General features: G+C 45.6%; 2 protein-coding genes across 6 annotated transcripts in view; both read right to left on the bottom strand.

The window, feature by feature from the left end:
• Positions 1-6: 6 nt before the first annotated feature.
• EXOSC10 (exosome component 10) lies at positions 7-16,004 on the bottom strand. Of its 3 annotated transcripts, XR_007629814.1 has the most exons (26): positions 15,876-16,004; positions 14,825-14,961; positions 14,344-14,467; positions 13,760-13,864; positions 13,190-13,355; positions 12,522-12,633; positions 12,156-12,231; positions 11,909-12,019; positions 11,357-11,500; positions 10,849-11,039; positions 10,008-10,164; positions 9,234-9,382; positions 8,867-8,917; positions 7,998-8,109; positions 7,292-7,342; positions 6,673-6,751; positions 6,388-6,509; positions 6,000-6,095; positions 5,279-5,353; positions 4,759-4,846; positions 4,470-4,543; positions 3,750-3,918; positions 3,211-3,272; positions 2,007-2,080; positions 950-1,469; positions 10-703 (listed from the first exon to the last, which is right to left on the bottom strand). XR_007629814.1 is itself a non-coding variant. In XM_050322509.1 (25 exons), exons 1-25 carry the CDS (start codon positions 15,918-15,920, stop codon positions 1,439-1,441), a joined length of 2,598 nt encoding a protein of 865 aa, XP_050178466.1. In that variant the 5' UTR covers positions 15,921-16,000; the 3' UTR covers positions 7-1,438. The 3 variants fall into 3 exon arrangements, 2 of the variants coding, with proteins under 2 accessions (XP_050178466.1, XP_050178465.1); XM_050322509.1 differs by having other exon boundaries at positions 7-1,469; positions 3,750-3,915; positions 15,876-16,000; XM_050322508.1 differs by having other exon boundaries at positions 8-1,469.
• A 1,259-nt stretch (positions 16,005-17,263) lies between these two features.
• Positions 17,264-22,324, bottom strand: part of MTOR (mechanistic target of rapamycin kinase) — a 60,863-nt gene continuing 55,802 nt past the window's right edge. For all 3 annotated transcript variants that reach the window (XM_050322294.1, XM_050322293.1, XM_050322295.1), the window contains 8 exons: positions 21,283-21,355; positions 20,694-20,768; positions 20,306-20,441; positions 19,932-19,997; positions 19,717-19,797; positions 19,352-19,432; positions 18,729-18,834; positions 17,264-18,255 (listed from right to left, as the gene is read on the bottom strand). In XM_050322294.1, the coding sequence (XP_050178251.1) occupies positions 18,240-18,255; positions 18,729-18,834; positions 19,352-19,432; positions 19,717-19,797; positions 19,932-19,997; positions 20,306-20,441; positions 20,694-20,768; positions 21,283-21,355 (634 nt within the window). In that variant the 3' untranslated portion in view covers positions 17,264-18,239. The remainder of the gene's footprint in view (positions 18,256-18,728; positions 18,835-19,351; positions 19,433-19,716; positions 19,798-19,931; positions 19,998-20,305; positions 20,442-20,693; positions 20,769-21,282; positions 21,356-22,324) is intronic.

Below are 22,324 nucleotides of genomic sequence, written 5' to 3' on the forward strand. Positions count from 1 at the left end.
GGATGACCCTGCTGGAGCAGGGAGGTGGGACCAGATGACCCACTGTGGTCCCTTCCAGCCTGACCCATCCTGGGATTGTGTGGATGTCACAAAAGCAGATTTGGTTCTGGAAAACCAGAAAAATCCTGAAATTAAGATCACCCTTGAAATGTCACCTCGCATGGAACTTAAAGTAGAGGACTTAAACTAGAGATTTTAATATCCCTGGGGGCAATGTGGTTTTTAGTAAGACTTCTTGTTCTTCCAGTTACAGAAATAACCAGAACTGGTAAAGCTGGGAAGGGAATTGGCAGCCCCTGCAAATGCACTTAAGAGACAATTGCTATTTAACTGCCTCTTTACAAAAACATTCTCCAATATTCAGCCATGCAAGCAGACTTTATGAGCAGAAAGAGACTCTGTTCCACCATTACAATGCTGCTCAGTTGGCACTGTTCACACTAAGATACCTAAGAAGGAAAACCCCTCCTCTGTTCCTTCCACTCCCTACTCCCCAAAAACAGTGGAAGAGATTGAAAACAAAGTCAACCCCAAACCTCCTCAGTCTTTGTAAAATAAAGCCCTGTTAAAATGTCGTGTTCCTTACCTCTGCACAGCAGCAGTACCAGCCAGCAGTGGTCAGCATTAGAATAAGCTCAGTCATCCATCCACCAAACACTGATACTGTTTCTGATACTCTCTACAAAGACTTCAGGGTAACTCACTGTGGGTATTTAAAACTTGGAGATGTTAGTTTAGCTGTAAAGATTCAGTTGCAGCACAGAACCTGCTGCCTTTCCCCAGCCCAACCCTGCACTCTGGTTTTACCTTCTAGCTAATGCTGTTGCTTTCATCCTATGACCTCAGATCCCAAAAGTATCCTAACTCTTTTTTTCCCCCCCTTAGGATCAAGTCTTTCTTTCAAAATACAAAAACACTGCCAGGTAAACACTCTCATTTTTCATATTACCTTGTCCTGTAAGAGTTGAGCTGTGCAGTTCAATTTGTAAGCAAGGTCTGACACAAAAGACAGTCTGGCCTCATTTCCTCCTCTGCACTGCTGGGGTTTGAGTCATATCTACTGAATCTATTATTTTTGTGCTGCCTTTAGAGGTGCCAAGAGGTTCCTCTCATACTCCGTTGATATGCTGGTTCTGGACTTCAGGCAACTCCAACAAGTGACAAGTTCAGCCTAATTTTGTTTGAGGACACAGGATAAAGTTTCAAAATTATAAACAAAGCAATATTATGAGTAAAATTAGAAAAAAACCAATGTGAATGTAATAAAAGTGGCATCAATTAAGACGTTTTTCCTTTTGGAAAAAAAAGGATTTTAATAGTTTTAAAAATGTTTTCTGTACAAAAACTGCTCAACGACCGGTCTTTGCCTCCTTGTGGTGACAACACTTCTAACTATTGTTTCCTTCAGCAGTAACTCCCACAGGTCCTGTAACAAGGATTATCTCTTTGGCCAGTGGTGTGTCGAACCCCTGCAAAAGAGTTACACAAACACTTTAACTCTTGCTCTAAATTCACTCAAGACTGAAAACTGACGATGTTACAATGATTCTATCAAGGGTCCTGATGCAGAACCCTTACCTTGTGTTGCTCTTTTATGACTAAGTAACACAAAAGGATCAATCTTGTAAGCTAAACATTAAGTATCCATTCAGAACAAGAATGTTCATGCTTGGCAGTACTGTTATTTGTCTTCCTCCCAAGCCAGGCAGATGTTCTCCCCACCTCCACCTACCTCTGTGGTCAAAGCAAGCAACTTCCACATCCATTAACACAAACTTTTTTACCTCAGCGTTTCAAACCTCCCACCCAGACTTGTCTTTGATTGCATTAATCCTGACTAAGTTTCTTTTTTTTTTTCCTTTAAACTGACGTCAAGCTGTGACACAACCTCTTCCCGTTAAGCGTGTGCCTGAGCTCCCACAGCTGCCCACGGCTCCAGGGCATGGGTTTGCAAACACTCCAGCTGGATCAGGGCAGGCTGACAACACAGCAGGCTCACAACACACCTTTCAGCTTTCCCCGCCAGGTAGGACATGCTCCGGTTTCCAGACTGTTGAAGTTTGTTCGCCCCAGCAAATTTCTGCACAGAGAGGAGACAAAACACCAGCACGGTGAGGCTGCTTCCAAATCCAGTGTATCCTGTGAGGTTCATGTGCTGCCAGGTCCCTCCAACCTCATACAACTCCATCCACACCGTGAGCTTTATGTCTTAGAGCGGCACTGAGTGCACCTGAGGAAATGTTGTTCTACTGCTCTGACCTGGACTGTGAGGCACAATACCCCACTGACAACAAACCTTACCCATCTAGGCAGAAAGAGCTGTACAGGTTGTCCCAAATTCACCATGTGGTTTCATTTTTTCTCCTGAAACAAGTTTCAACTGACAGGGCAAAGGGATTGCAGAGGAAACTGTTTCCTACTCTATCAAGCATAAAGTGCTTCAGCTACTAAAATATGATTTTTTGGAACGTCTCAGATGCTCCCTGGTAACATTTTCCCTCCAGTTAAACATGCAGGAAGGCAACATGCACAGGGGAGGCTGAAATGCTAGAAATGAGCTTCAGAACTTAAATTACTGCTCCAGCACCCAGCGAGTTCACACCATGGGCTTCCTGTTACTTCATGCCTGAAAGCCCATGGACATGACCCATCAGCACCCAAACTCCACGTGTGAGCACTATGCAGGTATAGATGGGGGGGTTTAGGCACCCAGGTCTGCAGGGGTGACAGCACAGGAACTGCCTTAAGTTTGTGTTTGACTGTTCTTGTTTTCTTTCTTCTCTTCAATCCCAATTAGCAGTAAGTGAAAAATCTCTGAGCTCAGACTGTTCTCCTAATACCAGGACTTGGGGAGAACACGAGCAACCCGAAATGACCTGGAACCACTGGAATGACTGAGATTTTTGGGAGTGCCTTGAATTTGGTACTGGGAATTTGTAGTGGTGTGCTGTGGTGCAAATGTCATGCCTGTGACGTGTGGAGGTGCAGGTGTGAACAGTGTACGAAGAAGTGGGAAACAACAAAGAGTCTGAGGGGCCCCAAGGAAGCCCCTCCTAAATGGGAAGAATGAACTTGTGGTTGGAAGCTGCACCTCAGTACCAAGTGCTGTTAGAGAACATTCTGCACATCCAGAAAAAGTCCTCTGCCCTCCCTGGCTGGGTACATTCTGTCACCCACATTTCTGTTCCTCTTTTCATGACAAGCCCATACCTTGCCTGCGTAAGCTTGCTTGGCAGGATCAAATTGTGGCGACTGCTTCGATTTGCTGCTTCCTAAAGGAGAGAGGAGAAGCTGTCACTAAAATTTTCCATAAAGAACAATGAATTCCACAGTGTTCCTCTGATGATACGGAGGTTTTGTTGCAGTCTCCCACACAGTACAGCCCAGAACAGTCTCCTAAGGACAGGAGATGCTTCTGAATAGGTGCTTCTTACAAAGGAGTCCAATCTCCTTTGCCTCCTCGTTCCCAAGTCCAATTAAACAGATGACTTGCTCTATAAGGAAAAGAAACAAAATCCAAACCCACAACTCACTTGGCCAATAGTTTCAGGATTTGTTTCCAAACCAGAAGGGATGCTGAAGTGTGTACATTCCTTGAGTCAACTTCTTCAAGTGCTTCCCCACTGTACGTAAGTGCATTGTAACAGTCTGTACTGCCTCGCCACCCACATTCCCACAAACCTTCTCCAGGCTCAGCTGGCAACGTTTTCCACAGCCTGCAGCACCCTAAGCAGGGGATCAGATCTTACCTGCAAACACTTTGAAGTTGGACTTGCTGTAATCAAAGGGGGTAAACTGCTTCGGTGCTTCCAGCTCCTCTGGTTGCTGGGGGGGTTTTGGCCGTTTCTTCTCCTGTGTTGGCAGCTCCGCTCCCGTCTCACTCGTGTCTCTTTCCCTCTTCCTATTAGCTTGTTCCTGCTGGGAAAGCAACCCACAGAAGGGAGAAAAAGGACAAGTTCAGGAGAGGAGAATGAAACACCCCTGCACAAGCACCAGTGGGCAGATGAACTGCCCAGCAGAGCCAGGTTTCAGGGACAGCTCCTGCCTGTGGCAGTAACAGCGTGGGGAGAAAGCTCTGTGCTCTTCCTGGGGCCTAAACTGCTTTGTCTTTTTTCCTCCTCACAATGCAGGGACTTCTGAGATAAAAAGCCAAGCTGTCATTTCACAGGATATCAGAGGCTGAGACCTGCTGTGGCCACACTGGCAGATTTGGGGGAGCCTATGTGGAACGTTAGGAGGAGGAGCAGAGGTGCAGCAGTGGAAAAAATTCCCTAGTGAGCCCACAGGAGGATGTGACAGTGTGTGCAGCACAGTTAGCAGGGGCCTGTTGTTACACCCAGGGCAGCACCACTGCCAAAACACTGTCATTGAGGTGTTCCAGAGTGACAGGGCTCAGGGTTTCATTCACTCTGAACTGCTGTAACAGTCAGGATGGGCAAAGGCTGGAAGGAGGGAATTCCATGACATACCATGGCTTGCTGACGAACAGACACAACGTTCTGTGCTGCGTTTTTATGCAACTTCTGTGCCTGGGCACGGGCAGCTATGGAGACAAACAAGTATTACTGTAAAAAGCAGCAGTAAGTTAGCCAGGAGCTTGGAAAAAGCAAGCAAAGCAGCAAGTCTCAAACTAAATACAGTATAAACATTACCAAAGTACAGCATTTATCAGGAAATCCATCACCTACAGGAAACAACCTATGTGCATTGGGAAAAGCATGCTGGCACACACCCTGAGGAAGGGAGGAATGGCTGTACCTGACTCCTGGGCTGCTTTTTTACTGATTTCATTCTTGGGTTTCTTCTGTACCGATGCCTGACTCATCAGCTTCCATCGATTGCTGATCTGCAATGAGAAAGTGTTACCTGGAACCACTTCCTTTGAAGTTTTATGGCAAAAGGGAGTTTATAAACTTGCTTCCACATGCTGGTCTTCATTCAGAGTACAAAAGATCAAACTGGATGGTAAAAGAGACCAAGATCTGCTGCACCAGGTGAAGTAAAACCAAGTGCTTTAAAAGCTCTCAGCTACAAACAGGCCATGAGAACAAAGGCAGATACTTCAGGAGTTGTATCTTTGACAGACAGGGACTATATAGAGGAATATCTCCAATCCTGGTTCTCCAAAGAATACAAATGCCACAGAAACATGCAAAGTTTCTCAAGAAGTACCCAAGAAGAAAAAAAAATATTATTTTGCTGAGGGTCCCAATGCAAAACAAACTAGTTATTTGTTTCTTTTGTACCACCTTGCAGGCTTTTTTAGCACGAGCCTTACCTCATAAATTTTTGATGATGGGTCAAACTTTGCAGACTGTGAGACATAGGCAGAATTCTCCTCTGGAGGCAGGTACTGCAGAGAGGAAAAAAACCATTTTGCTCTAAACACAGCACATGACATTTATCTCACTGCTAAAATGCTGCTTGTTGTAGATCAGTAAGTTCATATTTAAGAAGCATTCTGTAGATGGAACACCTTGTGGAAGAAGAGAAATTACTGCAGCTACGCCCAAGAGAAATAATTAAGAAAAAACAACTGAAAAAAGCCCCACAAAACCAAAAAAACCCCAACAAACCAAGCCTCAACCGCACACCAGAAAATGTTGATTTGATATTATTTCCTAGTAATTTGCCACTACAAATCTGTAGCAGTACTCTATTGTTCTTCTGATTCATTACAGGAGCAAAATCAGCTCACTAACTCCAGCCATAAAGCAGAGATGAAAATGTGATGCAAATTTCAAAAACCTCAAACTTGATTAAAAAAACCAGAGAAAGGTCTATTTACTAAGTAGACTTATATCCAAGAGGCATTTAAATGTGTTTTGAAAACAAGTCCACACGGGTCTTTGCAGGAAAGACAACCCCTTGATTCCAGTAAGAGAGTAGCTGATGCTCTATCAAGCTCTTTAAGATACACCTGAAAAAAACAGCTCAGGGCATTCTCTGCACTGGGTATTTTGTGAGTCCCACCACAAATATGTATTGGGAGCTTTTACCATTTTAAAAGGATTTTCGAAGGACTCCATTATTAGCTGAGCTTTCCTCTGTGCAGTGGTTAAAGGCCTCTTATTTCCTTCATCTCCATCGCTTTCCTTAAAAGAAGAAAAGAAAAAAAAGAAATATTAACACCAATATTCTCTTGGTTTGGCTACTGCTGTTGGTCACTCTGAACCCCCACTGAGAGCAGTGACCCTCCAGAGACATTTAACTTGCTGACCTTCTAACCCAGCTGTCTGGGTTGTGCCACACACCTGACAGGAGTCAGTGCCATTGCCAGGCACGTCCCTCCTTACGGTTTCTTTCAACACTTCCACACAGTTTTATCAGATTATGAAGTCTGTTTTCTAATACTTGAATACTGACACTCACAAACATGCTGCTTACACTGAATATGCTGACAGTGGCAGTAGCAACAAGACATGCTGGCTCTGGCTGACTATCTTGAATATTTGTTGTCCTCTCACTGTCTGAGAAGAGACAAGAATCTTCCAAAACTGGTGCAGGCTCTGCATGAAAAGGAGACAAAATTTTTATTAGATACTTGTGTATTTTACTGCTCTCCTGTGTAATGAGATTCCTCTGCAAGTTTTTTCAGGGCCATTCATTTCCTCCATGTCAAAGCCCCACCACTGCATTATTAGCACAGCTTTCAGGTTAACTCTAAATTACCCAAGGCAGAGTTGTTCTGGAAATCATCCATAGGAATCCGTGAACTGTCGTGTGGTCCAAAGAGGGCATTCTCCAGCTTCTGCAGGGAGATTCAAATTACAAACACCATTAATACACTATGAATCCATGGTTTCACATACTGCAGACACTTAGACAGAAATTCAAATGACAGGGTGAAATTCAGAGGTGGAATATTCTTACTGTAGCTCACCTGCCAGAGCACATTGCACCTGGCATCAAAAGGCTCCCTATGCAAACTCCATTAATACTGGTTAATGGAGACACTTTACTTCATACACGAGGAGAAGGAACGAGTCAGCCTCATAAACTCATCTGAAACCTCTCTTCTTACAGCTCAGTCAATATATTTTAACACATATGAAACTGTCCAGCAGCCAGAGTGTTTGCTGATACAGCCTTAAGTGCTGCTTTATAGTGGTTTGTAAAACACCAATTTACAGCTGGTGATGTTATGAGTCTAGCACAGAAAACGAACATTAAGCTAAAGCAGAGACCTGTAAAAGGGATGAGATAAGCAACTTACTAGAGAGAATTTTGCTACATTAGGTTCCAAGTTTAAGGCTGAAGACATTAAGTAAAAATACCATGTAAATAATACCTCAGGGGTGGGTAGAGATGCTCTCTTCTTGACAGTCGAAGTAATCTCCGACTAGAAGGGGAGAGAAAAGTAAATTACTTAAATGTACCTGCCCTGTTTCTTCTAGGTTGGCCTCCTTATCAACGTTTCCAACACATTTATTACAAGCTAGCAGTTAATAAAATCACTTTCTTCTCCTGCAGTGTTTGCACTTGGCTATATATTTAAACACCTTGCAGAGAAAGGACACACTCTTGCTCACAAGTGTTTTTGTTTCACTACAGGAGGAAAACTGTATTAGTATCACCATGCTGATGTTGCATTTGGACTAATGAATCTCTTGCAGCCAGGGCTGTTTTTGTTTGCCTCACCATAGCTGTAAAAGATTTACGAGTCTGTTTACACGGCCACCAAATTCCACAAGGTGCAGTTCCTCCTCACGCAGGCAAACGTGATGTGCAGTGTCAGACAGACAACTGCCCCCTGTTCAAGCAGTGTCTGCTCGTTTGCTGCTCCAGTTCTGCAGGGAACCACACTGCCTGGAAGCCACCAAACAGCTCACAGGCAAGGAGTTGCAGTGGATCTTTCAGCTCTACTGCAGAGCACCACATTCAGCATCCAAACAGCAAACTTCAGCACACACATCACCTCAGGTCAGCACTCAGCCCCAGCCCCAGCTGAGGGAAAGCCAGTGATGAGTCTCCTGTGTGGTACCAGCTACTCCTACCTTGACAAGAGGCATCTCCCGGGCCTGCTGAATGAGCAGATGCAATTCATTAAGCTGCTGGCGAACGAGGGGTGGGACGGGATTACAGCAGGCAATGATGCCCTGGGGTTCTCTAAAGAGAGAGGAGGAAAACTCAGTGTGCTGTATTTATGGGCAATATGTCAGGTATTTGCATTCCAAGGATGTGCAATGGGACATAACCACGGTCCTGACGGTGACAGAGCAAGACAAGTCAGATTAATCTGTCAAAGTTTATTCTCTGTGATAAAATTCTTCTGTATCAGTTTGTGCAGACAAGGAGAAGCCATTAAGTCAGCTCTCCTCTCATTTAACTTTTCTGTGGCCTGACTCTCCTCACCATCATTTCATTCAGCACTCACCTATGAAAGCTGAGCCCAGCAGTGGGCCTGCCTGTAACGATGCATTTTTATAAGTCTCAAGTACGGCTGTTGGATGATGAGTGCCAAGTGGCTGAGGAAAATGTTGTGGAAATTGGGCATTTTAAGGGATCTGCCCCTTGCTCTTCCCAACCCTCTAGGAAGTGCAAAAAACCCCCAAATAAATGCTATGGGGGAACTCATCCCTCTCTTGCTCTGTGATAGTCTGGGAATCTCAGGGGGAATTTGTGACACAGAGCAATGCAAAGAAATGTGGTTTATTAGTGGAATAAAATCAGAGATGTATCCCAGAAGTCTGGAGCCTTCCAAAGAGCATTGCTATTTATTCCTCTTCCAAACTGAACAACTATAGAGAAAAGCAGTACTGACAGCTGGAAGGAAGGGACCAACTGCAGAAGTCATTACACATTAGGAAGTAACTTGCTGGACATTAAAATCAAATAAGACTCCTTCAGGGTGAACAGAACTTACTTGGGCAGCTCCTCTGAGATCTTCAACAGCATATGATTTGGTAGCACATACCTACAACACAAAGAGGCGGTGTGAATGTAACAGAACGTTAAAAACACTCAAAAATACCTCCAGAGTGCACAACCCTGCCCCAATTACAAGGTCTGAGAAGACGACATCAGTTAAAAAGAAAAGAAATTAAGTAGGACTGATCTAGATACCTGTAAGAATTTAACAGGCTGCTAATGTAACAGGACTTCTGAGTAACAAGCAGCCTGAGGCAGTACAGTGATTTCCACAAAGTGGTTCCACCTCAGGGGTGGAAGGGGCACAACCCAAGAGATTTACTGAAGTATTAAGCCATTGTCCACAACAACAGATTTCCTACCCTGTGCTCTCGTCCTCCTGACGTGCTATCTTGTCCCTCCATGCAAACAGCAACCTAAAAGCTGCCAGCTGCTGGGTGTCGAGGTGTTTTTTCTGCCTCCTGTAGAGCTCAAGGTAGGATTCATCTGTGAAGAGGGGCTTGATGTATTTCTGGACAGGAAAAAAAACCCACTCATGGTAAGTATTGGATTTGGGCTTTCCAGTTTGCCTTGCTCCACTGAGACAGAGAATCTCACACGGACATCAGGGGACTGAAATGCACTCTGGTATAATGTGCCTTGAGCTTTTATCCTAAATGATTGCTAGGAGCCTATTCCTGAGGAACATACATCTCATCCATTTTTAGGGGAAAACCACCCTCATGAACTCCAGGAGGAGCTTCAGTATCTTTAAGCTTCACTGTATTACACAAGGCCTATTTTCACAGACAGTATTTTCCAGGCACGATGTAATTGTCTCATAAGGCAACTCCAGCAAGGCTTTGAACTTCTAGAACACCCAGCAGAAGTGGAAATGTAACATCTCTCTTGGAAAAGACACACCTGAATGCACTGTGAGACCAAGCAGTACTAACACTCAAAAAAAAAGCAGGAAGGCACCTGAATCCAAGGCTTTTAGCTAGTGAAACAAGTGACTGGCAGAGTTTATACAGCTGATTTCAGACACACAAAGAGGAGAAACAACCTGTGTTTATGTAAGAGAGCAGAGTAGGCAAAGGACCTTCTGTCCTAAGCCCGTGCTCTGATGCAGGTAATCCAGGCAGGTGAAGCTTTACCTTCAGGCAGATGTTCCTGCTGCGCTGCCACACAACCTGCAGCTGCGTGGGCTGCTCGTTCCCTCTCTCCCACAGCAACTCCCTCATTTTATCATAGATGTAGAGCAAGTAGTGAGTGTCATCCCGGGCATACTGCATCATTTCTTCTGGCAAAGGGCTAGAAAAAGAGCCACAGTTGCATTAACACGTTTCAGTTGTCCCACCAAAGTGTCACTTTCCTCTTGCAAGGCATATTAGCGCAAACTGGACACGAGACATGCCAAGAACTAACACGGAAATTCTTCTGTTTCCTTGCTGAGGGATTTGTTGGGTCACAGCAGTAACGTGCTGTGCCCTCTCCAAGTCATCTTGCTCACAGTCCTGCCAGAGAGCAGGACTGCCCTGCAGCCAAGTCAGATGGCAGAAGTGCTTGCTGTGGCATTTGAAATAACTCTGCTCTCTCTGCAGAGCCTCCATAAAGTAGATTTAGGATCTCTGTGGTGTGCAGGGTGCACCTGCACAGCCCAAGCTCCCTGCTCCAACAGCACCTTGTACAGGTGACAATGTTTTTGTGGGGGCTCTGGGGAGCAAATACAGACTTGTCTCCATCACAGTGCAGCAGTTAAACACTGTTCCTAAGAAGTGAGCTCTCAGAAGATTTTCTTCCCAAAATAACTCATTTTCCAAAAACATGGGGAAATGTTAACACCCAGAAACTTAAGGCACAGCCAAGGTAAATGCTGTGCTCACTCACTTTGAGACTAACCTATAACTACGGGTCTTGCAACTAGAAGCTCTAGCAATGCAAACAAGGAGAAAGAGCTACCTGGCAGCTCCAGCCCATTTAGGAGTCAGTTTTTACCGTATCCTCCAGTCAGCCAGCTGGTACTTCTTGTCAGCATCTACGCTGCAATACAGCTTTAGCAGGTGTTCCAAAGAATGCCTGCCAAGATTGAGGAGGCGAGCAGCTTGGTGAGTGTCAAACACGTTCACCAAGTACAGACCAAAGTCTCTTTGCAGCCATTCCACGTCTGAATCAGCACCATGAAGGACCTTGAGAAGTAAAACAAGGTGGGAATGATACAAAGAACATTTCTACTCCAGGCTGGTGGTGCTGTGTTTTCATATTCATGTGTCTAGGACCAGATTTCTTTTCTGTGTCCTTTACTGTTAAGTACAGAACTACTAAATGGGTGCAATTGGCAAGTAATTCACCACTTACACTAAGGAAAGAAGTCCATGAACAAATCAAAGCGAGAGCAGAGCCAAGTGACCAGGACAGCACACAGTGTGATTTTAAGTATAATAAAGCTTAAACTAAACCAATAACAATAATAAAAAAAGGAACTGTGGTGAGTTTGGCAGCTGACCTTCACAATGGCAGGGTCTGTGAAGGTCTCATTGAGGATGTTCAGGTCGCTGCGCAGCTCCAGGGCATCGATAATGAAATCTTCTGTTCGAGTGGAAATCTGCATCAGGCATGTCAAGCCCAGGAAGCTCCTGTAGGAATGGTGCTGAAAATGGGGAAGAGAGGTGTAAACTAGGATTCATTACAGAAGTAATGCTATAAAACAAATGGCAACCCCAAATGAAGGAAGAAAAGGACTTCTTTAAGAGAAAAGACAACTGAATAATCAAACTTTCTTTTTGCAGTCATTAACATGACATAAAAAAACCATGGGATGAATTGAAAGAAGATCAAATTCAGCTAGAAGTGGGCAGCCAGTCCTACCATTGGAAAACTTGTAATATTGACACAGTTTAATTCAACTTTATATCTGACGGATCAGGGTCATGAACTTTCTTTTCATGTCAGAAACTACAAAAAAGGAGAAAACCACAAAACAGACTAGAAGAATATAATGGTCTCTTAGGTCCTAAAAGTACATGTGTAACTTAAGCAGAAAAGGGAACTTGATTACCTCTAAATCCAGGGCAAATTCTTTACAGTTCATAAGCTTTTCATTTAGTTCTACCAGCTCATCCAGTGTGGTGATAAAATGACAGGGTGTTTCCTCCATGGGCCTGTACATCTGGCAGAGCACATGGATTAGGCATGGTATGTTCTCTGTCAACTCCCACCCCGACCTCCACCCTCAGATCTGAAATTTGTCAAGTATGGCTGTAAATGCACTGCATCTGCAGCTGAAAATTAGCGTGGGCACCAACCTGGAGTTCTGGTTTCTTGAGAACTCCATCTGGTGGAGAGAAATGCTCCAGTTCATACTGGTAAGGATGGGCAAACCTGTGGAAATCAGGAAGATAAGCACAGGCTAAATCCCAGCCGCCTTTATGAGGCCAGAGCACAGAGACTTTGACACCTATGGTAGTTTCCCTACCCAGCAGAAACGCTGCCTCTTATTAAGCACAGGTTTAATGTGACTGCAGAGGCCTAAAGCAAATCACACACAAGGTAGTGTGGGCACAAACACATGCAGAGCTGCCACACGTGACGAGCACCAGCGCAGAGGGAGCACACGGGCGCAGGCCCACCCGTGGGGCTCCCAGCACCTCGCTGCCAGGTTCATTTCTTACATGTCTTGCTCAGTTTGCTGCGTCCTCTGCTGATGGATGAAGTCTGCCAAGGCAGCTGGCACATCCAAGTCCTCAGGGCGCTCCTTTCGCTGCCGTCCACTTTTTGTGAGGGCTGAACAACCAATATGGAATAACTGGACTGGGTCCCCCACATCACACCTCCTCAGCCTGCTACTCTCTCCCCTCCACCCACCACAAGATCCTATTAAAACCACGAAGTATCAAAAATCTTAACAATTTAAATTCACCCTGAATGACAACTCATGCTTAACAACTGTTAAGCATGACAACAAAGCGGTTCTGCTCAAAAGCTCGGAAGGAGATTGAAAAAATCTTCAGTTATTAAAAGCACAATGGCATCAGTGGAGATTATGGATGAACCATCAGCAGCAGAATGTTACCAAAACAGGGTGTTACACAGCGGCTCTGGTAAATCACCCAAAGCTAAGGTAGGTCTCCCCACACACCTCACTCATCTGAAAGAACATCTGTGAAGGCAACAGGACTGGGCAAGACTTCTGAGGCAAAAGTGACTCTCATGTATGTTCAGTGGTGGTAAAGAGCTATTTGTTTTTCGAGTCAATGATTTCTCCTCTAGACTGTGAGGACAGTGACAGGTTTGTGTCACATAACCTCAACAGGTCACCCAAGCAAAACAAACTCCTTACCTTCAGGCAAAGGTTTCAAAGCATTTGGCTTGATAAAAAGTTTAGGGACAAAGGGAGTGTTGGAGTTGTCAATCTTTTCCCGAAACTTAAGCTGTGGTCGAGTGATATTCTTGGCGTGAAGCAGCCGGAAGGTTTCAGACTGAGTTCTCTTGTGGAATTCTCCTGCCTATTTAAAAAAAACACAGGTAAAATTCACATGACTTAACAAACATTCAGCATTTTTCCTACTCAGCCTGACCCAACGTTCAGAGAAATAAAGATATACTCTACACTCAAAACTGAGTTACTTTTTCTCAGCAAGTCCAGAGTTCTCTGAATCAGGATCCTGAATCCATAGGAATAAGCACAAGAAAGGCTGTTGTGTACATGACACTGAAATGGCAATTGAAAGCACAGAGAATCCAGAATCAAGTCTGAATGAACAGGAAAAGGAAAAAAAGAGGGAGGGACTTAGAATGTGTGAAAAAACATGAGAGAATATTTAACTACTACACTCCACTGGAGAATCAGCAGTGCCAAGGCTGGGAGAACAGCTGAGCTAACACAGCAAACTGAGCAGAGGGGCCTCACCTTGCGGTTCCAGCTGGAAACGATCATCTGTGGGGGCTGTAACCCAGCTGGCAGCACTGGCTGCTGGTTTCTGTTCACTCCGGATGCTTCATCCAATAAAATACTCTAAACCCCAGAAAAGCAATGTGAAACACCTGTTAAATTACCACACTCAGCCACTTTAGTCACTGAGCAAAGACATTCACACAGGTAGGTACCTCCACAGCCATTTCCCCCAAATTCTGTGCAACACTAGACAGACAAACGTGGGAGGAGCACGCTGGACATCAAGGGTAGGAAGAGTTTCCTCAGAGAAGCAGCTCTAAAATGTACAGACCTGTTCTCAGGTTGTGAGGGTTTCATGCCAAACTGTATTTAGTTTCCTCACAAGTCACATATTGCAGTCCTGGCCCATAACCCACCTGCCCCAGCTGCTGGGAGCTCTGGCCCAGCACACGGAGGGGGTTTTAAAATAAAGGAAAACACCAGACTGAGGAAACACCAACTGTAACTGTGAAAGCACCACCACTAAAATTCTTGCAATGAAAAAAAGTTATGGGAACTGAACAGTTTATAAGAACCACATGCAGAAATGATTTGCTTACCACTCTTTCTAGAATGACATCGTTGGAGTCAACCAGCAGATCAAATTTGTCTTCCAGCCCTGTCACTTTGCTGGAATCTTTCAGGAGGCTCCGGCAGCCGTGGTACTGCATCACCTGGCTCATGCTTGCAAGAGAACAGCACAACTGTCAGCAATCTGTGAGCAGGCAAGCCCAACCCTAGAACATCCAGCTTTCTTCAACTTCCTACACTTGAAAGCTTGAAAATAAATCAAATGGTAGACACCATCGCGTGAGCAGTGAATAGGAGGAGCACCTATACAGTATTAAGTGCCAGAATTAATTTCTCACAAACCACATGACGACTTTTTAAAAAGGACAGACCCGTGTGTTTGGTGTCAGCTGCTCCTGCCACAGCTCTTCACAGCACTCACAATGGAAGGGGTTAGAAAAGCACAATAAACCCCCCCCCCAGAGGAGGGGGCTGCGTGCTGGGGGGTGGGGAGGGGCAGCAGGCCCTTACCAGCGGAGCAGGCGGTCTCCCTGCGTGTCGCAGTAGGCGCGGAAGCCGGGGAAGCTGCGGTAGAAATCGTACTCGTCGCCAGGCTGGGGGAGCCCATTGGACGCCTTCGTCGCAGCCACCACTGTGCCCAGGGCGTACTGTGCAAGAACACCACGTTATCAGCACTTTGTTCCCGTTTGCCCAGCACACCCTGTGAGAGAAGCGCGTTCTGCCTGGCTGGTTTGAGCTGAGTGGTTCTGTTGGGTGGTATGGCGGGGCTTTTCACCAAGAGTAAGTTCATGTGGTCTATTTAGAGAACTTCAAATGGTTAAAGTCTATGAGCAGGATCTGTAACTCAGTCTAGTATTACAGATCTGACCTGAAGTTGTGTCAGGGCAGGGTTAGGTTGGATCTCAGGAAAAGGTTCTTCCCTCAGAGGGTGGTTGGCACTGAACAGGCTCCCCAAGGTTTGGTCACAGCTCCAAGGCTGCCAGAGCTCCAGGAGGGTTTGGACAACACTCTGAGGGACAGGGTGGGATTGTTGGGGTGCCTGTGCAGGGCCAGGAGTTGGACTGGATGATCCTTGTGGGTCCCTTCCAGCTCAGGATATTCTGTGATTCTAAATCAGCAGGAACGTCCCTAACGACTTTATTATTTTAACAAAAACACCCCTAAACGCTGCAACGCTTCTTTCTTGGGAACTGGCGGCCGCTCCCTCTCTGGAAGCAGCACGGTGCACACGTGAAACACACCGGGACTGACGCTGCCATCTGTAACGCCAGGGGAAGCAATGCCCGTGGCCACAGCCCCCCCGAGGGTCCCCAGGAACTGCCGGTGGGTGACAGGACCGGGGCCCTGTACCAGGGCGGTAACAGGCCCCGACACATCGCTCGGCCCCCGCGCCCGCCGGCCCGGCCCGCAGCCCCCCTCCCGCGCAGAGGGGCTCCCCGCAGCCGTCCCCGCTCGGGTGAGGGTCCCCCCGCAGCCCCCGCGGGGCCGGACTACAGCTCCCGGCATGGCCCGAGCGCACGCGCACGCCCCGCTCCCCTCCCCCCCGGGCTCCCCAGCGCACCTTGACGAAGGCGTCGGGGCTGTCGAAGCCGGGCAGGGCCGGCATGGCGCTGCCTGCCCCGCTGTCCGCGGCCGTCCCGGCGCCGCCAGCCCGCCCCGCCGGGCTCCCCTCACCCACGGCGGCCGCCATGCTGATGCGCGAAGCTGTCGCGAGAACAGGGCGCTCTCGCGAGAGCGCGGTGCCGGGAAGGGGCGGGGGGAAGAGCGGAGGGGAGGTGCGGGTGGCGCCCCCCAGCGGCGGGAGGGGACCAGCCCTCTGTGGGATGAGGGGACACTGAGGGGGGACATTGGGGGGGGAGATTGAGGGGGGGACATTGAGGGGGACACTGAGAGGGGACATTGAGGGGGGACATTGAGGGGGACATTGAGGGGGACACTGAGGGGGACACTGAGGGGACACTGAGAGGGGACATTGAGGGGGACATTGAGGGGGACATTGAGGGGGACATTGAGGGGGGACATTGAGGGGGACACTGAGGGGGACACTGAGGGGGGACACTGAGGGGGACATTGAGGGGACATTGAGGGGGGACATTGAGGGGGACATTGAGGGGGACATTGAGGGGGACACTGAGGGGGGACACTGAGGGGGGACACTGAGAGGGGACATTGAGGGGACATGGGGGGGACATTGAGGGGGACATTGAGGGGGACATTGAGGGGGACACTGAGGGGGACACTGAGGGGGACATTGAGGGGGACACTGAGGGGGACACTGACTGGAGGGGACACTGAGGGGGACAGGAGGAGGGGACATTGAGGGGGACATTGAGGGGGGACACTGAGAGGGGACACTGAGGGGGGACATTGCGGAGGGGACATTGAGGGGGACACGGAGGGGACACTGAGGGGACACGGAGGGGGACACGGAGGGGACACGGAGGGGGACATTGAGGGGACACGGAGGGGGGACATTGAGGGGGGACATTGAGGGGGGACATTGAGGGGCACCCCCAGAGCTACAATGGGGGAGACACCGCCCCTGCCTCCCCTCAAAAGCACTACCAGGGACCCACAGAATCACAGATTGCTGAGTTGGCAGGGGCCCACGAGGATCATTGATTCCAACTCTTGGCCCTGCACAGACACCCCAGTAATCCCACCCTGCCCCTCAAAGTGTTGTCCGAATGCTCCCGGAGCTCTGGCAGCCTCGGGGCCGTGCCAAATTTCGGGGTCCTACGGTCAAGTTTCTGGTATACAAGTGACAGATTTCGTTCAGTCTTGGTAATTTTGCTTCCAGCTGCCATCAGAAGGGAAATAAAGCCTGAACTGGTGCACAAAGAGACAAGTCAATGGCAATAGGAACCTTAAAAGAAAAAAAAAGAATCTTAATCCGCTTCCCTGTCTCTGCCTAAGAAATACTTAAGAATAAACAGGAACACAGCCAAAGTCTTTACATTTCGGTGTAATTTATTGGCACAAAAATATTCAAATACAACATGGCATCTAAACATGGCTACTCTGTTGTATTTTGTGCATTGTTTTTAATATGTTTAATTCATAAATCATAACTTTATCTTCACCCTCACATTTAATAACCATTATTTTCTGCTTCAAGTTATGACCAGTTCTCCCCCCCTTCTGCCTCCTATGCCAAGCCCTAACTTTCCCGAGTTATTTCCCAACACTGCTTTTTAACCCGGACACTGAGGGAAGCTCCCAAGTGGTATTTATTTGTACCCTGCACTCAGTTTGCCACGGATCACTCTGCACAGAGGCACCGACTTCGCTCACCTCAAGGTCTCCAAACCTTGACATCCTGCTCTAATCTGAAACACGACTCCTGCATGAATGTGATGAGCAGATAGGCAATTTCCAATTTAGGGGCAAGAACTGAGTTTGAAAACAAGGTACAGGATGAAACAATGGTAAAATTCTGCTTCTCTTTCCAGTTATCCGGCTCACCCCCAAACGTAAATGAAACCTCCCGCACAAGCGCGTTGAGCTCGCTGCAGCCACATCAACAGGAATGACCAGGGCAATAATTCATCTGCAAGTGACTTAGTTACATTGCAAAGTAAGTCAAAACCCGTATATAGTTATTTTCAATGGATCACCAGTTCCCCAAAGACCAAGTGGAACCATAGACATCTGTGGTACAATCAGTCTTCACTGTCCTGGAAACCCAAATCAAGTGTTGTGTTTCAGACAGCTTGTTTGTTTTTGTTTTTTTTTTTTTTCCAACAGCAGCTATACATTGGCTTAAACCAACTTTTAATATACAATAACTCTTTTTCATTTACATTTAAAAATATTTGACAAAGGCTGTATTTCAGTCCAAGGTTCAGTTTGTGTTTGTAGAAGAGCAAGTTTGGAGCGCAAAAGCCTCCAGAATAAAAGGCTGTGGATACTTTGGAATCTTCCATTACCAGAAAGGACACCTAAAGAAAATAAAGATATTGTAATAATGCTGACTTGCATGGAGTTTCACAAAGGCAACACTGAGAAGGACTGAGATTCCATACTAACTAGGCACTAATTCAGCTTAGGGAAAGTTGCCAGCCCCCAATGCTTCTTTCCTGCTAAAGTTTAAAAACAACAGAGATCTATTTTGCCCAGCATAGTTCAAAGTTAGCTAACCCTCAACATGACAGTAAAAATAAGCAGTATAAATAACACCTGACTTCTTCACTGTAACTGAAACCAGTGACCAGCACATTCCTTATTTCAAACACTTAAAATGATCTAAAATCCCCGTCACTACTTATAAAAGAGCTGTCTATGGCATCGCTGTCATGACTGCAAAAATCTACCAGAGCAGATGCAGGACGTGCTAAAGCTCCTACAGATAACTAACCACACAATTAGATCATTCCAGAAGAGTTTTGCCAGCTCAGCTGAGTGACAAACTCACCATCCAATGTAGCACTGGCACAGGTTCTCGTGAGAAGTCGCTTGTTTAATGAGCAATTCCACTTGTGTGGGGACATCCAGAGTTTCGTCATGAGAGAAGTCCCGACCTGGGAAATTAAAGGGTGAAAAAAACACATCAGTGAAGTCACAAATCCTGGTTCTAATCCCTTCAGATACATTATTTGGCAGGTGAGGGGTACTTTCATATTAATTATAATTATAATTATAATTATAATTATAAAGAATGTAAAATTTTGCAACTAAATGCTGCAAACTATAAAGCCAGGAGAGTAGAAATTCAACTTCCACTAAACAAGCTAAGACATGCAAGTCTGTGCAGTTACAAACACCTCTGTCCTTTTCAAATCAGGCTCATTTCAAACACCTCTGTCCTTTTCAAATCAGGCTCATTTCAAACACCTCTGTACTTTTCAAATCAGGCTCATTTCAATCTAAATGCAGGCACCAGTCCTTGGGTGTTAGACAAGAACAGGAAATGGCCTCATCCACCTAATCAGAATATGTTAAATTCAAGGATTAACATAAAATACAAACACTAAGGGTAGTGCTGATCCCTCTCATCAGGTTTTATGTTTATTTTATATAACAGAAAAACATGCTCACCAGTGAGCTTATCTCGAACCCTGTTGATGATCTGAATTGCCTTCTTATTTAGAGCTTCTGGTTTCACCAGACCATCTCCTACTGAAGGACAGAAACAGGAAAGGGAATTAGGACTTCACCTGAGCAATAAAAGCATTTGTACTGCTGTTAGATGTGCCCTGCCCAAATGCCACTTTGACAGCAAACCTAGATGCATTTTCTATCACCTTTTTGTTGGGAGTTGAGAACACAGGTAATTATATTCCTCATTTATGCTGACAAGGAACTGCATCTGCTCCAACTCATGTAACGGCATTTGGATCGTGATGAAATTTTCTGTCTCATAATAATTTATGCATTAGTATAGAAACAACAATGAAACTTACTGAAGGAATGGATTGATTCAGGCACTGTGGTCCCAGTTTTTTTATGGGATGTCTCACCCAGTTCCACGCTGTCCAACATTTCTATGGAAAAAACCCACAAAAACATAAACGCGACGTTGAAAAGCAGCTAAAATGTTCTTCCAGAAACATTTACAAAACTGTTAATCAGCTCATTTAAAAGCATAATTGTGACATCCACCATCTTTCCTACTCACCCACTGACTGACTGGCTGAGTAGGAGTCTGTCCTTGTTCGTGAGCGCTTATTGCCCTTTGTGTTTGCTGCAAGAAAATAAGGAGTTGAAAGGCATGAACTGGAGTTTCAGAGCAAATCTGTCAACAAACAATACAGATTTGGCTGCCTTTCTCCTTCTCCAGATTTGATGCCACATGAAAATAATTTCAATCTCCCGATCTCTGTTGCAATGTCATATTAAAATCCTTAAAGCTGCACCCAGAAATAGCACATGGAAATGAACCATTTCATCAGAATTTTTTCAGATAGACATTGAATTTCAAGCTTCTGGATTTTTTGTATGAAATCAGATGGATCCCTCTCTCGCAGGCAGTGTTTTCTCAGAGCCACTTACTGTCCATCAGCCTCCAGTTCAATAAGGGATCATACACAAAGGCTTCCAGCACGGCCATGACGCTGTCCTTGTGTTCCCGCAGCACTTCCATCACCGTGTGACACGTAATCCTGTAGTTGCCATCGAGGCCTGTCACCTTGGGAAGATAGAGAAGTGAATCCCCCACTGCTTCGTTCACTGTGCAACTCCAACCCCGACATTCCGGGAGCAAGAAGTGGCTTTGAGCTGTAATTCACTGTGCTTACAGAAAATGCAGCTGAAATATCAACACCTCTGGTTCTTAAGGTGTGGAGAAGTTTAGCCACAACAGAAAACAGAGGAAAAACTGAGATTTGGGTGGCATTTTCCCCAGGAACAATCCCCTCCATGTTAAAGGGGAGATGCTTACCTCCATAGCATTTGTCAGCATCCTTGTTAACCTAAATGGAATCTTCTCAGGGAACTTTTCTCTTGTCATTGCAACCTAAACAGATGATGATGGAGAATCAGTCAATTAATAGCTAATTTAGTCTTTAAAAGTTATTAAGCATAGGGATCTTTTTGGCACAATCTTGAAGATTTTATTCCAAATAGGAAAAAAGTCACGGCTTTATGTTCCTCGGTTTCCACAAATTTTTGGGAGAAGCTACGTAAGTAACTCGATGGCAAAGGGAAAACTCAGCACATGCCCAGCTGCTACTCTCAGGTAACACAGACTGCCTGTCAGCAGCTTAAATTGCTCCAAGAAATTTCATGGAAGTAGATGCCAGCACTTCTTTGCCTGTTCCAGTGGTCAGCTAGTCCCCAAGACCCTCCTCTGACATAAAGTACCGATTATTTTCATCTTGCCTGTAGGCAAAGTAAAGCTCAAAAAAGCCAAAGGGCTTGCCCAGGATCAGACTCCAAGGTCAGTTTGTCCTGGCTTATGGATTAATTTCTGTTCTATCAGAAAATGTGAAATGTTATAGAAAATTTAATGTCCAGCTACAAAGATTTACCTCAAAGCAGTCCCCAAAGTCGATATGCAGGATCTTTCCACTCAGTCTGTCTAACATCAGATTGGAGGGGTGTCTTTGATGAAGGAGTGGGAGAGAAAAACAGGGTGACAGACCATTCTAAAAACCCAGAGTAAATCACAGCAGTTCCAGTCTGAAATTATATTTATCTTGATGAGCAAGAACAGCCAGTGACAGCTTTCTTGTCTGAGATCTTCAATCTCAGGATGAACAGAAAAGCTTCCTGACAGTGCATCTATCACATTATTTTTGTAATTACCTCTCAGGAGTTAGAGACCTTCTCACCTTGGAAGATAAACAATCTCTTGGACCAGAACAATCAGTACGTTTCTTGGACAGGAACATTTATTTTTCAGTTAGGATAAATTTCTCCACTTGTTTTACGCTTTTTCACTTTTTTCAGTACAGAAAAACGAAATGCACTACGCTACAGGTGAAGTAACACAAATTGGTTTACAATCAGAAGAGAGGAAAATCAATCCAGACTAGGAAAACCACAGGGCCTGTATTCATGCTGTCTTCTTCCAATTTTGTTTTAATTAAAATTTCAACGGTTTATAATTTCATTATAAAGACCTCTAAGTTGCAGGAGTTAAGAGCTTTTGTTATGAAAACACATGAGGGCTTAGCTGTTTTTGCATTACAGCCTTTAAATCTAAAATACACTGTCTTCAAAGCTATTTTTGAAGCTATAGAATGAATGGAGAAATACTTCCCATTCTGTGAGTGAAAGGATTTACTGGGACTTTCAATATTAGGACTTGTGGTCCTTGATGTAGTTCTGTGGGCATTTATCTCAAAAAGGAAGAAAATCTTATTAGCACTCAAGATACCCAAGCCCTGCCTCTCATGCCTGCAGTGCTGGAAGTAACAGCAGCACAATCAGGACCTGAAAAGATGGTATCACTACAACTCAGCAGTAGCCACAATGGAAGATGTTATCACAAGGACAGATCCTAGGAATGAATTGATAAGCCTTCACAGCCTGTGCTTTTAAAGAAAAGAAACCTTTATCCTTCACTTA

Source organism: Myiozetetes cayanensis, unplaced genomic scaffold (genome assembly GCF_022539395.1).
Source record: "Myiozetetes cayanensis isolate MyiCay16 unplaced genomic scaffold, myiCay2020 scf28, whole genome shotgun sequence".
Lineage (NCBI taxonomy): Eukaryota > Metazoa > Chordata > Aves > Passeriformes > Tyrannidae > Myiozetetes > Myiozetetes cayanensis.

Coding starts and splice junctions, on each gene's coding strand:
- EXOSC10 (XM_050322508.1), bottom strand. CDS start 16,004: ATGGCGGCCGCCGTGGGTGAGGGGAGCCCGGCGGGGCGGGCTGGCGGC. Junction 14,962..15,875: donor GCCCCGACGCCTTCGTCAAG/GTGCGCTGGGGA, acceptor GTTCTTGCACAG/TACGCCCTGGGCACAGTGGT. Junction 8,110..8,866: donor ATCTCAGAGGAGCTGCCCAA/GTAAGTTCTGTT, acceptor CTCTCTCTTTAG/AGAACCCCAGGGCATCATTG.